Source organism: Limanda limanda, chromosome 22 (genome assembly GCF_963576545.1).
Source record: "Limanda limanda chromosome 22, fLimLim1.1, whole genome shotgun sequence".
Taxonomy (NCBI): domain Eukaryota; kingdom Metazoa; phylum Chordata; class Actinopteri; order Pleuronectiformes; family Pleuronectidae; genus Limanda; species Limanda limanda.
Genome location: NC_083657.1, coordinates 8,307,370 through 8,324,552, shown reverse-complemented (window position 1 = coordinate 8,324,552; position 17,183 = coordinate 8,307,370). Strand labels below are relative to the sequence as shown.

Genomic DNA, 17,183 nt, shown 5'->3' with positions numbered 1-17,183 from the left:
GTCTGTACAACTTGGCACAGATCATCAGACTCTTTTTCCCTTATATTGTTTATTATTGAGGTCCAGACAGACTAGACACAACCAGACGATTATGGAGGATTGTTTGGCCTTGATGGAGGCAGGAATTCCACAGAGAGCACAGCTAAAAATATAATCATTTAAGAATTGATGGTTTGAGACAGTAAGTAAATATACTGCAGATAAGATAGAAACTATATGGTCCAAACAGGGTATGAAGATAAAGCACAGGGCAATATAATGTCTATTTTTTAACTCTTTATTTACGATGATACATCTATATCTTGATTATCTGATAATAAGAGACCAATAGAGCTTGCATATCTGTGCGATGCTGCTTGCTCAGGTTAATGTACGGACTAGAGACCGGGCAGAACAGCCAGACTGTGCTTTCCAAGAGGGGAAACACTATGTGACCATGCATGTGCACTTTGATTTTATGCCAACCTAATCCAACCAGCTGGTCCAGCTTCATACTTAATGCTCTATACGAGAGTGGTATCGATCCTCTCATCTCACTCTCAGCACTAAAATGAATAAAGGTATTTCTCTAATTTTATTCCAGGAGACTCCTAATGGCAACTGGCACTCCTGACACTTCTTTATTAAACAGGCCAAAATCGTCAATTTGAGCCTTCACCTCCTATTTTTGCCGCGTCACTCTTTAAAACCACACGACTGTCAAACTGGCATGACTAAAAAAAGCTTTTGTGTGAACAGCAGTGCTTCTTTGCACACACATCTGCAGCAGCGCCAGCATCTAGTAAACACAGACATAGCAGCACAGTGCAAGACGTATACTGGAGGTGCTGAGACGTCCTCTCACAGCTCACGAACACAGATCTGGTTACGATTATGAGATGAGAGAACAAAATACGAAACAGGGAAATTCTATTTGTTGCATGTAATTGCAGATGTCTGCGCTTAATATAGGGCCAAACTGAGTTGTTACCACAGGTATTTATAGCTATAAACTACATGAGTCTCCTATTAACGCAGCCGCTTAGTTTTTTACATGTTATCTAGTAAAAGCTACAGAAAACGATGAAAAATAATCTTATCCCCGGTGCTAAAATAACTGTGGAAGACATGAAGCGTGAGATAAAATTAAAAGGAAATGTATTGTATCTATACAGGCACTTATCACACCTCCTACCTGGAATTATCACCTAATTAAACTTGGCTGCTACGGGAAAAATAATTGCTTTAATTCACTGGAGACATTCGAATCAAACAATAGACTGTGTGCATCAAACGGCTCCACCCTGCGCACTAAAATTCAATACTGTAATAGCGGATTTGGACGAATAATGTAGTAATTTATTGAATAATCTAATTCTATTCAGGGGCGATTTTACAACAGAACCATTATCATGCAGTTACATTGTGCATAGATAAGATTCAAAGCTCCCAGATTCATTAGATTGTGGATTCACAACTCAGGGGACAAAGGAGCTGCTGAACTAACACTACACCTCATTCCCACATGTAACCTGATACGCACCACTGATGCCAAAGGCAGAGAACCACACAAACAAAGCAGCTTAGCAACTGAGGGGTGGGGGGGGGTGAGCATTAGGCTGTGAGTGCAAAACCGACCATCCAGTCTAAAAAAAATACGAAATCTCACCTCCGACTTTCTCACCTTCACTCTTATCGTATTTTATCGGAGCCGAGCTGGACCCTGCAGGGGCCATCGCTGGTCTCTGTCTCTGGCAGATCGCATTAAACAAACTCTATTGAGGACCTCCTTATATGGCGCTACATGGGAACAAAGAGTCACAACAGGATGGTATCAATCAGACACGAGCCAGGGCCGTCACTGACAGCTGCTGGGGCCGATAAAACCGTGTGTGTGCGTGTGTGTGATGTTTAAAATACTAGTGTTGCTGACTCTTCCGATCCAAGAAGGTGTTTGAGGAGTTGACAGGAACAGGTTTTGTTTTTCACTGATGTTTTTAAGGGTATAATTCTTGATGAAGCTACACGACCACAAAAACCGCCAGAGGAAAAAAGACCTGCTGCCGTTTGGATGACAGATTTATATCTCTCCCATCTGGATCACTGCAAAGCCAATAAACAGGCTCCAAGTTTTCGTTTAAATAATGATTTGTTTTCAGATAAAATCCTGTCTACTAAATCTTGCTCCTTGACATCTCTCCAACACTACCTGAACGTTTAGTTGGCCATCAAATCCAGAAAATCTAAGTCATCAATTCTTCCCTTGCCAAACTATCAAAGCTCCCACCTTTGATTTAGCTTGTATCTCCAGTCACAAGCCTGATAGAGACATTGGAGCTGGAAAAGTTGAGTTCAGCTAAAACACACATAAACAACAGGTCCTCCGCACCCTCAGAACAATGGGACATTCTTGGCTGCGGCGGACCCCATTCCTGAGACTTCCTGACGTCAGCTGTTGTGATATATGATCGTTTCGCCGTGTGTCCGCCGGTGAGGAGCTGACTGCACATGCCACATTCGGGATGATTCACAGGCTAAATGTGTCGACAGCTCTCTCCTGCAGACATCTGCTTTTGATTTCAGTATCAGTCTTTATTGCTGTTGCTTCAAGACAAGCTACGAAAGACAGAGAGTTATAATAAGTTGGCTGCCACCAGGTGAAGTGAGACTTTTAAGCTTTCATGATGCAGTAAACTTATCTGCAGGTCAGGCCATGGGTTGGGCAGATTCATAAAAGCAAAGATTAACCCTCAGCCTCTGTATTATTGGGTTTTAGAGACATTGTTTTACTGGTTCCTTATGAGTCGCATACCTGCACTTCCATACTGGTGCATGGCCAGCTACGGGCCTTTGAATCATTGACCATTTATGGCGTGCTCACACACCGACATGCATGCAGGCTTCGATCAAAAACAGCAGTCCCTACCTACCACAAGCCAGCTGAGTACTTCACAACCGGCGTACCAGCGCTGTTCCCTGGCAACGCCTTGGCGGAGGCACAGCAGAGTGTGGAGCCCCGGGCCAAAAACATCAGATCCTATTAAGGCCACTTCTGCAGCAAGTCCCAGGAGATCAATGCACCTCTAATCAGAGGTCTGAGACTCCACAAGCCCCGGATGAGGTCATCACCCTATTGATACTCTGTTATTGCACCTTGCAGGTTTTCTGGTGCCACCCTGAGTTTGCAGAAGGAGGGGCGAGAGGTGTGTGCTCACAACATGCCTCGGCTGATCGAGTGTGTTAAGGTGATATCTTAAAGTCTGGTTTATAGCAGCTTGTCTGGCTTGTTGAGATCTGGTTAGATACCTTGGTGCTTACCAAACTGACTGAGATTCCAGGAGAAGGACTACAACTAACAATTTTTTCATCAGCGTTTAGATGAATTATTTTATCCAAAAAGTATAAATCATCAGTGTAAAGTGACATGGTCAAATTAACTCGACAAACCATTCTAAACCCGAAATATTCAGAAGATCATGAATGAAAAAGCTGTATCCAAAGACTAGTTATAATTATTGCTGGAAAACTACTGGAACAAATACCTGATTATTAAAACAGCTATGGATTCATTCTGTGACTGTTGTTTCAGACCAAAATGGTAAAGAATCCATACCTAAACAAGTAGGAAATGTAAAAGAGGAACCAGGAAATTGATTTGGATGTTTACAATGGACAATTTGGGTAATAATTTCACTTTTCACCTTTGTTTCCTCCAAATAAATCCGACTGATCTGGAAGTTTGTTTCAAATCTGTCTGATCGTGTGCCAGCTTAGGCTTCTTTCTCTGTTGAACTTGTTTATTGATGTTGCCAAAGTCCAAGTTCTAACGAGCTAAAGTTATCCTTTAAATGAGCCAGATGAAAGATATAAAAATAACGCAAGGATGATACAATGAGCTAAAACATCTGGTGTTAGAAAATATCACAGAACACACAACACCAAATCGTGTGAAGGAAAAATCTTACTTTGGCCCCGAGACAAAGCAACCGACCGGCCTTTCACCGCACAGCGTTTCAACCTTCCAATGCCATGAAGCTCTAATGGACAAAGCCATAACTGAAAGCTGTAACAATAACTAACTGGAACTCCATATGACTCATGCATTTAAACGTGTTAAATATCCCCCTGTGTAGCCTGCAATTTGTCGACCATTGTGATGAAGCAGCCTGATTTGTCAAATTAAATGACCTAGCAACTTATTCATGTGCCATTTCTATTCAGCTTGCTCGAGTCATAAAATTGGTTCCACCGATCGCCTGATATCTGCCACGCTGTTTGACTTTCTCAGGTATTTACCCCCCCCCCCCCCTGAAATTAATTGAGTACTTTTTTGACCGCCCATTCCGGCTGAAATGAGGGACATGACCTTGGCGCAATGCGAGATGATTACTATGTGTTTCTTTCCCACCTCCCCGTGGGTGAGTGTACGTGTGTTCGACAGCCAAGTTAATAGATACAGTCCCTTTAAGCCAGATGTAGCGGGACACAGATCTAACCTTGACGCCTTGAAAGGGAGGATACAGTATCCGGGCCTATTGTGGAGCCGGAGCGTACGCAACAATGCTGCAATTACCTGCATATGAAATCGAAAAAAAATCTCATTCCTTGCAGACCCGCGATATAGTTGCTTTCAAGTCCTGCGTGCACGGGTCTCTGTTCACTGTGACCAAGCTACAATCAAAGTCTACCCATAAGCCCGTGTGAGCTCAGGGCAAGCTCAGTTTTCTTGCATCACTTGAGTGCCACGTTATTAAAAAGCAGTCGAACTGACAAGACTCCCACTCTCCTCTGCCATCTTAGAGCTGTCACTGCTGTGTGTTGGCATCGCCCTCCGCCATCCTCACAAGTTGTTTCTTTCTTTCCCGCCCCTTCATCTTCCGTATAGGAGAATGTGAAGAGTGAGAGATGGCAGACCCGAGAGGTGTCAAACCACCATAAATGGACGACTCCTTTTGTCCGTTAATAACCAGGGTTCATCGGGTCAAGTTTCACATTTACGGTCAGAGGTCACGGGTTAAGCCAGGGTTATTGTGCAGGTCAGGGGTTAACTGTGAGGTTGAGCACACTTCCAGCGTCACGGCGGAGCTGCGAGCCGAGAGTCTCTTTGTTTTTCTCCCTCTCGCTGCCTCCCACAAGTGCTTTTGAGCAACAAGTACAGCCCTGTAAGGGTCTGTAAATGTTCCAACAGGTTAACCTTTAAAAGACATTTAGAACAAATGACCTCGGAAAGCCGAGAGCGCGCCCACTTCACTGTGTTTTTCCATCTCTTGCTCACTGACTCTTTTCTCCCTCCTCTTCCCCGGTCTCGAGCGAAATGCAGTGACACGCGTGTGCTCGATCTTTCTCATCAACCGTCTCCGACCTGAGCAAAACAAGGCCTTAAGGTGTCGTTTGGGTGACGTGTGGGAGATAAGGCCGACCCATTCACGGGGTGTCAGCGACGCAACAGCCTGACTGCTCGGCTGTCGGATCAGAGTTCATCAAAATCGTTCATGCCCGCTTGCTCTCTTCTATCCTCTCTCTTATCTGATGAGTCTCGAAGAATGGACTTAACATTCCTATGTGTTCATTAAGGTAAACTAATTGGCCAAGTCCATGTCAGCCTCTCCTGTGCTCTCTTTGTTGCTGCTTCCCCAAGTGGACACCTAAAACTGTTTTTTTTAGGTTGGGTGGGCAGAAGGTTAAAGTGTCAGGTGCAAGTGGAAAAAGAAAACACGGTGAATACTCAGTTATTCTTTGTGTCTCCAGGGGGGAAAAAGTCTAAACCTGCCGTTGATAAGAAGTTTTCCTCATTCAGACGTTCTTTTGTGTTAGTCAGAGATAATGCTCCTAAGAACAATGATTATCTTGTTATCAGTATAAATCAATACATGTGACATTGTTTGAATAAAAGATAGCATAACAAATGCTCGTGAGAACATTCCAATAGCCTTAGCTGATGACTTGATTTGGAACATTTTCTTAGAGAATGGTCACTGTTCAATAATTATATCAAAATAAACTCATATGCTGAAAACTGGAGCCGCAGAATGTTTGCTTTAGCTTCATAAACATTTTTTTTGTTTTAAATAGATTTTTGGGATGTTTGTAGGATCTGTTCTTTAGAATATGAAATAGCTTAGTCTGACTTACAATTAGTGTGTAATTGAAGCGTTTCAGGGGTCAACCCACTGATGCACATCTACAGACCTTTTGAGTTTCGAGTTTCGGCCCCCCCCCTTTCCAAGCTAATCTCGACTCTCATTCACTTTGTTTCCGTTCCGCCTGGCTCGCCTCTGTCTTCCTTCCCATGACCATAAACGGTCGTTCTGCTCAGAAATGTCAGGGTCAGGCTTTCAACGTATGGTCCGATAAGGGATAAGGAAAGAGTGGCTACTAGGACTAAAATGGGTGCGAGAGAGAGAGAGAAAAGGCAGGATGAAAAGGAGGGGAGGGGTAGGAAAGAGGAGAGGCAACATTATAAACAGTGCCAGGGTGGAGGGAGAGAAAAGAGGGGGGTAAGGAAACGGCAGGAGAACCAGATAAAGGTTGGGACGTAGGAACGGAGTGGAGGAGGAAACGGAGGGGAAAGGAGATAAAAGTGGAGAGAGGGAGCAGAAGAGGAGGAGGAGTACGGTGCAGTTGGGGAAAAGAAAAAAAGATTAATTCGAGAAAATGGTGTAGAACATGAAAAAAGTCGAAAGGAGGGTGTAAAGAGAGACAGAGACGAGACAGATCTCACAGCGAGGTGGATAATTATAGCTTGTGAGTAAGCAAAATTAAGTGGAGGTGACTGAACAAGCTCATAAATACAGTTTGACAAAGCAGGACAAGATGGCTGACGCTGTCGAGGCACGAGCTCGCACTTCCCTCAACTCGAGCATCATTAATTACAAAGCGAAGATGACAACCGAGGCCTTTTAAGGAACGCGGGCGCCACATTAGAGGCTCTCTCCTCGCACCTGATCACTTTTTAATATATTTATTCAAATTTATCCTACAATTCTTTAACGCTGTCTCTTTATTTCTTCTCACAACTGTTTTTTTTAAAAGGCTTCTTTTGCCAGCCGCTCCTGACGCTAAGCCTTGTTGTTGTCTTTTCAAATACCTCTTGTCGCACAGCTGACAAATGGCTAAGATAAGATGACAATTCCCCTGGCGCTTATATAAATAAACTCCAACCTATTAGACGGGCAGACGGGAGAGGGTTTTACTGTGTGAGCAGTATACAGGGGCTTTGTATAAATGTATATACTTTATCTGTGCGTTTTAATCTACAGTAAATCCAAATTCAGACCGTCTTCAACAATCCGTGACGCTTTTTGCATCTTTCCCATTTGCCCTCTCAGGGCCACTTTACCTTCTAAAGCTCCCCATGCGATAGCGTTTCATGTCACAGAGCGTTAACATATCTGCGTGCCCTTTTCATAGATACATGCACACGGACGGACCACACACACGTGCCCACGCCTACGCGCTGCAGAGCGGTGTGGCCTCCCTCCTGCTTTACAGAACCCCCAGCTACGTGTCTTAATGGAAAAGGTCAGGCTGGCTACATGACCTGTTATTTGAGGAGGACCCGTTGGATCCCCGAAGCAGGCTAAGCACAATCCAGATAACACCCCAGGGACACACGCCGCATTTGCTGAACTCTTGCATGAGTGATATTCTGTTTCTCGTTGGGCGCTCGTAAATATCCACTTACGTGTTTATGGTCAGCCAAGAACTACAGTCAACAGATGTCTGACAAGGTTGAGACTGCCCCTGCTGTGTAAGGTTGTAACATCCAGCAACACATTTCACATAGAGGATAGTTTCGTCCTGTTGAGGAAACAATAAAAGCGTCGGCACTCTGAGTTCAGTCGTTGGAAAAAAATCAGGTGCAGTTTGATGGTGGACCTCCAGCGTGGGGAAAGCTGGGCAGGGCTCGACTTAAATAAACATGAGTTGGCTTAAGGGAAATTGACTACTAAGAGGTTAGAGGTCAAGCCTAGTCGGGTGACTGGGTTAGCCACGATGCATTCCATGTACTCATTGCCTGTCTTCACCGTTCTCTCTCTAATACAATTCCCTTCGCTCTTTAATGTGAACAACAACAATACAAACTCAGCCAGCAAACAATAAAATAAATCATCATGTTGCTTTTCTATGATTTGATTGTTGTTTGTGTAAAATATTAGGCAATATTTCAAACTCCAGAGCCAAAGGCGACATCGTCTGACCCTCGGTTCACAGAAAAATATTCAATTCACGACGACACAAAAAAGAAAAGCAGCAAAACATTGTTTTTGAGATTCCAGGAGAGAACAAATCTGTCTGTCTCCACTAGATAAATCACTTGAATGATTAATCAAACAAATGAAAAGGTTAATCAATTAATTTTTTAGCTCCAACGAATGATTAATCTGCTGATTATGTTCTTGATTCATAGTTTAGAGTCTAAAATTTTCCTAAAGTGACGCATTCAAATAGTTTTCTTTCTCCAGCTAGTAATCCAGGAGCCAAAGGCTTTCAGTTTGAATCACCTAATCGATTAATCATCAGTTATAGAGCCACTAAAAAAAGTAAATAAGATTTCAATGGGACTTTGTTGAACTGGGTTTGTTTCCCTCATTGCATGCACTCTGTCATGATATGTTACCTTCCTGATAACACAAACACGGCTGGAATGTGTCACCTCACCACAGGCTGTACGACTGTACTTCACATCACTGTCTCCACAGGTCAGGAGGAACCAAACCTCCACAAAGAGTAACTGACTTCTTAAAATTCACTTTTCTAGAAAATATAATCTACTCTGCAGCTCCTCCGGTTCCATACAAGGTCTGGAAACCGCAGCTGGTCACAACATATCTTTGGGATCTGCCATGTAAGAGACGGTATGTCACCTCCACTACATCAGTGGCCGCTGAGTGCCACAGAATGTGAAAGCATCCAGAACACCCGATAATGGAGCCTTTATCAAACCAGCACGCAAGATTAGATGCTGCCGGGACTGAAACCTGCATACCTTCTCTGCAACAAGACCATGTTTGGTGAGCACTGGTCCACGGAAGATAAACATTAAGCATCATCGGGCTTCGGTGCAACGCTGACGATGACGTGTGAGGCTGAGCACTGAAGCAGGCATGGGAAGCCGAGCTCGCTACGGCGCTTTACTGGTGCGAATCAGTGATCCATTGAGTCGCATACTCGGCAGTGCAAGAGGCTGCTGTTGTTCAGCATGTGAGAGTCACACCAGCAGGGTTGTTAAACTTTGACTCTCATAAGGTCACACTTTATGGTTACTTTAGTGTTGTTAAGTACAAAGCTGTTTGGCATTTTCACGTTGAGTGCTCTCGACAAGGGGAACTTTGTGGACGCTCCAGTGCAGCAGCCGGGATGAGGAACGTCGTTTCAAAAGACTTTAACACTGAAGCTGCAAACAACATGTCCAATTAGTCCCTTCAAAGTGAGGTCGTGTGAGAATACAGCAAGAAGATGTCCAGAAATTTCAGAGGGGGCAGTGGGAGTGTCGATGACGTTTCAGACACGTGACGGAAGCAACACGGGAAAAAAAATAAAAGAATATCAAGAAGCTTAGGATGAAGAAGTAATGAGACAAAGATGACAATAAGATGACGATAAGTGAAGCTGACAGCTGAACTCTCACATTCTTGAATCATGTGGATAGAACGCAAGTCATACACACAAATTAGTCACATTAGTCTCTGTCTCGTGTGTTTTTGTGTGAATCTCCACACCCGTCTGCAAGAGTGTGCGAGTACGTGATTGCACCCATCAACACCTGCTTGTGTACGTGTGTGTGGATGTGTGTGCGTGTTCCTGAAAACTCGCTGCTCCACTTAAATAAAACGCACACCATTACAGCACCATTACACCAGAGACAAAACGTTAATACACCAGAGTATATTTATGTTGCTGAGGGTCTGGATGGCTCTAAACATTTCCACCATCATTAGATTCCTCTGATCATTGCTCTCTGTCGTCTACACAATAAAAGAGGTTGGTCTCGTCCCTCAGCTTGAGCGCACCACAGCATTTAAAACAATCTTTTTTGAGGTTTTTTGCATATTAAATAGAAGAAAAAACGACAAAACAATTATTCCAATTTTGGATTCATCTGCTTGTTTTTCTTTAAAAGTAGATCAATGACTTGTTTGGTTTATGAAATGTCAGAAAATAAGAATTAAAGCCTAAGATGCATTTAGTTGCAAATGTTGTCTGACAACTCATCCATAAGGAAAAAACGTGTTCAGTGGAATAATAGAAAAAACACAAGGGAGCAGAAAATCCTCACGTTGGAGTTCAATCATTAAATATTGTGCATTTCTGCTTAAAATGTGACTTATATAAAAGACAGTTGCCTCAATTCACTAATTGATAATTTTAGCACTCAAACTAAATTACCATATACGCTGTGCGATGGATTATTAGCTGGTAAATATAAATTAATCAGATAATTATTTTTGGTTGAAATGATGTGGAGCCATCTCTCTCTCCCATCTAAAGCAAATAGGTTGCACCCTGTGGTGCAGAAACAATGTGCTGATGAATTGATCAACAGCAAACTACTGACAGTTATGAATCATTGAAGCCATTTCCCAAGTAAACAAATGCACAATTGTAGGTTCTAGCCTGACAAATGTGAGATCTAGATGCTGTCTCTCTATAGCGGCTGACATGCGCTGAAGTCTGGACATTTTCCGGAGGGGCTGTAAGGGAGAACGCAAAACGTCCGAGTCAGCTGCTGCCGACGTATTCGAAAGCTAGAAAGTGACGTCTCAAATCCAGACAGTTGAGGATGAAAAGAAGTGTCATGCATGAAGAAGAGGCCGACGAAGACATTTGACGATAAGGGCCGTCAATGTGCCTTAAATAAAAAACATGTGAAATATACATTAATATGTCATGTTCTTCTTCCTCTACCCAGCCTGAATGTTCCAGACAACAGAACAACATTATTATGTTGTTGTGAACGCGTCAGACCTGGACAATCTCTTTCTACGTTCCTCATGTGTGAAAGGAAGACTCTAGAGAATATCATAAAATTGGGTCTGTGTCCAAAAATGGCTCATTGTACATTAAAGATTCTGGGGGTTTGAGGGGACTTTGTCACCTTTGCCTCTGATAAAGTGTCATGGACATAGTTGTCCACCTTTGACATTGAAATGTTCATCAATACAATAGATTTTATAGACAATATAGATGACAGTAATCATGCGTCCATAAACAGGCTCACTGCAGCACTGTGGACCTTTAAACTCTCCAGTCACTTTCACAGACTTCAGTATTTGAGTCTAGTTATCCTCTGTGTGGTGGAACAGAAAGTACTTGAACCCACGGTAACCTCAGCGGTGGACCAAATATGGTATTACATCAGGCCGGGGGTTTGTTCGGCAATTCAGACAAAATGACAAAAACAATACGCCGGGCCTTCATCAGACCGCTCCAAGAGAAATATCTGATATGATCTCGTGTAGCCTTTCTTACATCACTTGGCTGCGGATGTGGGGAGCGCTGTAATAACAGGTCTTGTCGTCCGAACGGGGAGATGTCGGTGCCAGCGAAACAAATCACCACGTTGCAAAGCTCCGCTCCTCTGCGAACTTATTTACCAAGAAGGGCGATATTACGGATCCAGGTTGAGCAATGTTTACAGAGGAGAACGGGAGGAGGAGGAAGAAACTGGGCTTATGTCCAACATGTTCGAGAGTCATTTTCACCAGAAACTAAACGGATTACGTCACTTTTGCTTTAGACATACAATATCATTTTAGAGTGTTTAGGTGTAATTAAGTTACATTCGTACGGAGAGGCTGTTCTTGGTCGACTGTAATGCAGTGCATGTGGGTTAAAAGGACTTATTGCCAATGTGTTGCAGCAACAGTGGTTGTTTGAACTTCAATTGCTCCCTCAGCTTCACTGAAAACTAATTTGCCCTGGCTCAGTATTCCCTCTACCACTGCTTCTCAGTGCAGCGTGGAGTCTGGCTTTATGGTACAGTAAAGCCGAGGACTGGCAACACTTAAGTCCCAAGAAAGTTATGATTCTCCTCATTGGCATCCGGGCTTGAGAGCTATTCAGGAATTACATTAGTCATTCATCAACTGTTTCTAATTTAAACCTCAGTAAACTTTCAGTATTACATGTTGTACCTTGTTTTATAATAAGTGCTTCATTTGAACTTGGCTATAAAATGAGGTAAGTTACTTTAAAAGGAAACACAATATAAAGTAATGTGAAAATAAGATGAAAGGTGCATATTGAAGTGAAATAAAGGAACATCTCCGGAAGTAAATATAATGAATGGCACTGTGCCAAAAGGGCTGGGCAATAAAACAATGTAACATGTCAATTTCCTCAATATCAATATCACAAATGTTCAAACAGAGAACAGTGCACAGTGAGGACGAATAACAGAAAATGGATCCACCTCGAATTTACAATTATTTGATGTTAACAATCATTTTCTATTCAGGAGGAAGAGTTTACTTCACTGAGGAGCATGACAAATAATTAAAACAACTTTAATATGATTACCCTCAATATTTATTAATTATTTATGCTATCTTAATTCACTCAGGAGCAAAAATCAATTAAAAAAATTACAATATTGAAGAAAGAAAAATTCTTGATTAACTGAGGAGCAAAAGTCTTTAAACTTAAAAAATATAATACCGTCACATGTATCCTGATAATCAGCCATATCAATCCCTGGACATGTTTTATTTATTTCAGAATTTTTGTATCTTGATTTACTGAGGAGCAAAGTGTTAAATCCCAAACGAAATACTAATATTGATAAAATAAATGCATTTGTTTCTTTATCTTGATTAAATATTTGGGGCATATCTTATAACTAACACAAACACACACAACTTTTACAAGCTGAAACTGGGATTAGAAGCGAATAGAAAAGTCTTTATTGTGGATTTATCTGAAGGTGTTTGTTTTTATTGACCCTGTTCCCTCACGTACCTCCTCCTCGTGGCTGGTGAATTCACTCTGCTCGTTCTCCTTCTCGGGTTTGCTGCTGTTCATTCTGCCTCTGTCACTTTCACCTGCGCCGTCGTCTTCTTCCACGTCTTCCGCTTCTCTCGTCGCCTTTCGCTTCTGCGTCTTCTTCCTCTTCGCTTCCTCCAGGACCGAAATGGTTACTCTTTCTTTTTGCGTAGAAAAGAAGAAAGAGGGGCAGACGACAACAGCCGCTGTCCAAGTGAGCCGAGCTTCTTCTTATTCTTCTTATTCGTATTCTTCTTATTCTTCTTCTTCTTTAGTTTGGCTTCATGGAAGATGGAATGTAGATCTTGTCTTTACAGGAGGAGGATGAGGAGGATGGATAGAAGTCAGCTTTGTATTGGGTCAGATATTCCTCAGTGGTTCCCTGGATAAGCTGCTCCGGCTCGTCTCTCTGTTCCCTGAATGAAACACACTCGGTAAATGTTCGGTGGTAACTTCTCTCCCCATCTCCGAGGGAGGGAGGGCGGGGTGCGGGACAGAGGAGGGGTTAGTTTGTGTGTGTGTGTGTGTGTGTAAGTGTGTGTGTGTGTGTGTGCTGCTGCTGCTGCTGCCTGGGCTTCATCACGTTTCATCCCCAAACATAAATTATAATAATAATAAAAATCAGTAAGAGTCACTTTATACAGCAGCTGAACTCAGTGCATGGCCGGAGATAGAAGTCACTGAGGTCAGGGGCCCAGGTCCCCCCCCCATGACCCCCCTCCCCTTCTCGATCTGCAAAAACACTGAAAGAAGAGGCGTCCAATCTTATTATATTATGAAACAAAACGTGAAGGGTTCAAATGCAAAATTAGTAGTGAGGTGTTCTGCCTGGAATGTTTTTGGTTTATTGGCTCTTTGTTGGTTTATTGTTCGAGTGTCTTTGATTCTTTCAGAGACGGTTACGTAATTCACACACATCGATGTATTCACACACATCTATTATATTTAAATTGCATTCATTTTAGCCTGGTTTTATGTGGCGGGTTAATTTGTCCAATTATTGAAGATACTTAAGAAGTTTTATTGCGCTCTGAGTAGCAGCAGGTTATGCAGGACAGGTGACCCATTCTATTAAGATGGTTAACTTATTCGCTCGCACTAAAAACTGTTAAATGGCTCCCGTTGTTTGTGTTGGGTGTTGTTTAGAAAGTTATTTCGTTTAGTAATACTCAGTATCAGTATAGTTTCCTGCACAGTTCACTCAGTAACTTTAACTTAACCTGTTTAAACTTTAACGAGCGTTTCAAACCATCAGTTTCCATCGTAAAGCTGCGGTCACAAGATGTTTTTCAACAAGCCACGCACACAATGGATTATTTCCCCATTTCTTTCCCCGGCTCGACACCTTAAAACTTGGCACTCAGCATAATTCATCATCTGTAAAGATGCACAGAGCAGGGGACACAGACAATTATCAACCTGACTGAATAACACATTTCACATGCCTCTTATGTAACAACTCTGGAAAGAACTGAGTCTGCAGAGGGGACATGGGGGGTCAGAGGAAAAATTCATAACAACTGAAGTCTTTACTCAAACAGTCTGGGGTTAGACTCAGATATGTGCAAACAGTCACAGTTACAAATCCAAAAGACAACTGAACAAAGTAAGAGACACACATATGGTTACTGTCCTTTTAAGTGGTTCTTATCCCACTGTATGTTCATGTTTACATTTTTCCCACAAGTTTGGCTTCAATTTATTATTTGATTCTATAAACATGGAAGGAAATGTCATGATTGGCAGCTGAGACTGACTCGTGATTGGTCGTGCGTGTGTATGGGCGGGGCCTAGATCGCTGTCTGGCTCCAAACGAGCAAGATGGCGTCACTTGTATCCAGGATATTTTTGGCTTAATTTCTGCATATTGTAAGGGAGGGAAGACATGTCATCCATCACTATATAAAGTCTATCTCACAGGTAAAACAGTTCCTCTCAGAGATCACTGATAAGAAAGAAGATAAGGAGAGAAACAGGGCAGGATGTGCATGGGAAGAGTTACCGGAGACAACACCTGCAAATTGCTCAAGATCGGAATATGATGACAAGCTGCACTAATCCACTGTGAGCTCACCTCTGACAATTTGATTTATGACCTCCGAGTGAGGTAACAGTCGGACCCTGGAGCTATGGAAGTGCACGTCTCAATCACAGTGGGGATGAGCAAACACTTAAAAAACTTCACTGGCACACCTATTATTGTCTCCCGAGCGGCGCAGGATGCAAGGCAGCCTTAAAAGCGGCGATCAGGTGACAAGGCAGCCTTGAACACACAACAGTTATTTTCAGCAACCGCTTCACTTTGTGGGTTTTTTTTTTTCGCGATGAAAAGTTCAAGAGCTGACAGTAGCTCGGCAGTGGAGACTTTGACTATATGTTTGCGTGACACTCATTGCGCGGGACAGACTCTGGCATTCGGTGACAGCCGGTGCAGAAAACAGAGCGAGTCACTTCTGCTGAACCTGCAACCCAGAAGCAACAAAAGAGAATCAGTCGTCGTGGATCGGACATAGAGACGTGTGCTCCTTCCCCTCCCCGATCATGTCTATATCAATTACTCGGGATCTGAAGCACGCAGAATAAAGAAGGGACATGGCAGATTCTTTTTATGCTGATGAGAAGCAGTTCGGCACGAGGAGGGAGGGGAGGAGGGTCTCTGAGTCTTCGCAGCAGCAGATAAAAATGGAAATGTTCCCCTTGCTGCTCGACACCCCCCTGAATCAAAGCCTCCTGCTGGAGTCTGGGGAGCAGGGAGGGGGAGGAGAGGATGGGAGCCGGGGCGGGGCGGGGGAAGAGAGAGGGGGGGGGGGGGAGATGTCCCAGCTGTGTTTGACAGGTCTCAGGGCTGAGCTGTGTGGTCTGTTGCTTGGAGAGGGAGTGTGGCCCTCGACGAAAACGCACACACACACGCACACACACACACACACACACACACACACACACACACACACACACACACACACCAGACAATCTGGTCACGGCGTCCTGGGTAACACGTCAGCAAGCTTTGACATGGTCCAGCCGTACGTCGAGGTATCTCTCTGTTATCTAGGGGACTCTGAGTTTAAAAATAAAAGCACAAGTGTCGGTTAACTGTTCGAAGAAGCCTTGTTGGTGCAGTGTTTATCGATGGGGACACAAACGAGAGCGTGCACGTTAATGTCACATAATATTTAGGGAAACATGTCTCCTGGCTGTCTTGCAGAGAGCAGTTGCTACAGATGATGTACTGTTGTGTAAAATGTTAATATCTCTCCCTCAGATACAGCCTCCACTTTTTCAAAGGTTATTTCTAGCTGTGGTTTCATATTTTGGTCGGTAATGGTATCTTGTTTGTTTAATCCACACAAAAGCAATGCAACTTCTTACACCACTTCATACAAATAGGTTTTAACATAGGTGAGCAATATAGGCAAGATGTCAATAACTGGTTAATATGTTGCTTCATATTTACTCTACATTATATTGTCCATTAAATAAAGCTTTACATACCCAATTCTTGACAAAAAAGAAAATAAACACACAGCCCTAAGCACCAGAGATCCTTTGTCTCCCAGATAACAGAACAACTCAACTACATTACCAAAGCCTCTGCTGAAACACAAGCAGGGCCGATGATTGAGACACAAATCAAGTTATCCAGTATCATCTTCTGGATCACTGACTCATAGCTAAAAGGCCAGCCTGATATGAGCACCAAAACATGAATCTATCGTGACACAATGTCGATGTATTGACCAGTGGTGGGTCCCCGAGGGAGCACCCCCCGCGGTTCCTGCAGTCTGCTCAGACGGCGGTGAGACGACTACAAGACGATGCCTTGCCTCCTCCCTTTATTACTCCCTTTCTTTGCATTCTTTGCAACTCGGTAGCAAAGCAAACTCCTTATCTCTGCACTGCACGGTTACGAAACGTCCTGGCAAAACTAATTAAGTTAAGAGAGGGAGGGAGGACAGTGCTGCAATCCATTTAGAGGTCACCTGTGCAAACAAGCGGGCCTGCATGCAGACCTGACAGCCCCTCTGCGTTTGGCAGAGCAACACACTTCACCCTTTTTGAGTGATGTGGGGTAAGTGGCTCTCATTGGGCTCCGGGCCAGACCATTCCATTCCTTTGACTTACTGATACGCAGCGTTCCTCCCTCGTGCTCCGTGCCCTTTGATCTTCCTCTAGGATCACTAATGAGCAATTTGTGGTCAGATTGACCTGCTCAAATTGGC

The 17,183-nt window shown here is 43.3% G+C and overlaps 1 protein-coding gene across 4 annotated transcripts in view; it reads right to left on the bottom strand.

Annotated features, from left to right (window-relative positions):
- LOC133028873 (RNA-binding protein with multiple splicing-like) overlaps window positions 1–13,376 on the bottom strand; it is a 33,773-nt gene extending 20,397 nt beyond the window's left edge. For all 4 annotated transcript variants that reach the window (XM_061095906.1, XM_061095907.1, XM_061095908.1 and 1 more), the window contains exon 1: window positions 12,940–13,376. In XM_061095906.1, the coding sequence (XP_060951889.1) occupies window positions 12,940–13,002 (63 nt within the window). In that variant the 5' untranslated portion in view covers window positions 13,003–13,376. The remainder of the gene's footprint in view (window positions 1–12,939) is intronic.
- Window positions 13,377–17,183: the final 3,807 nt, after the last annotated feature.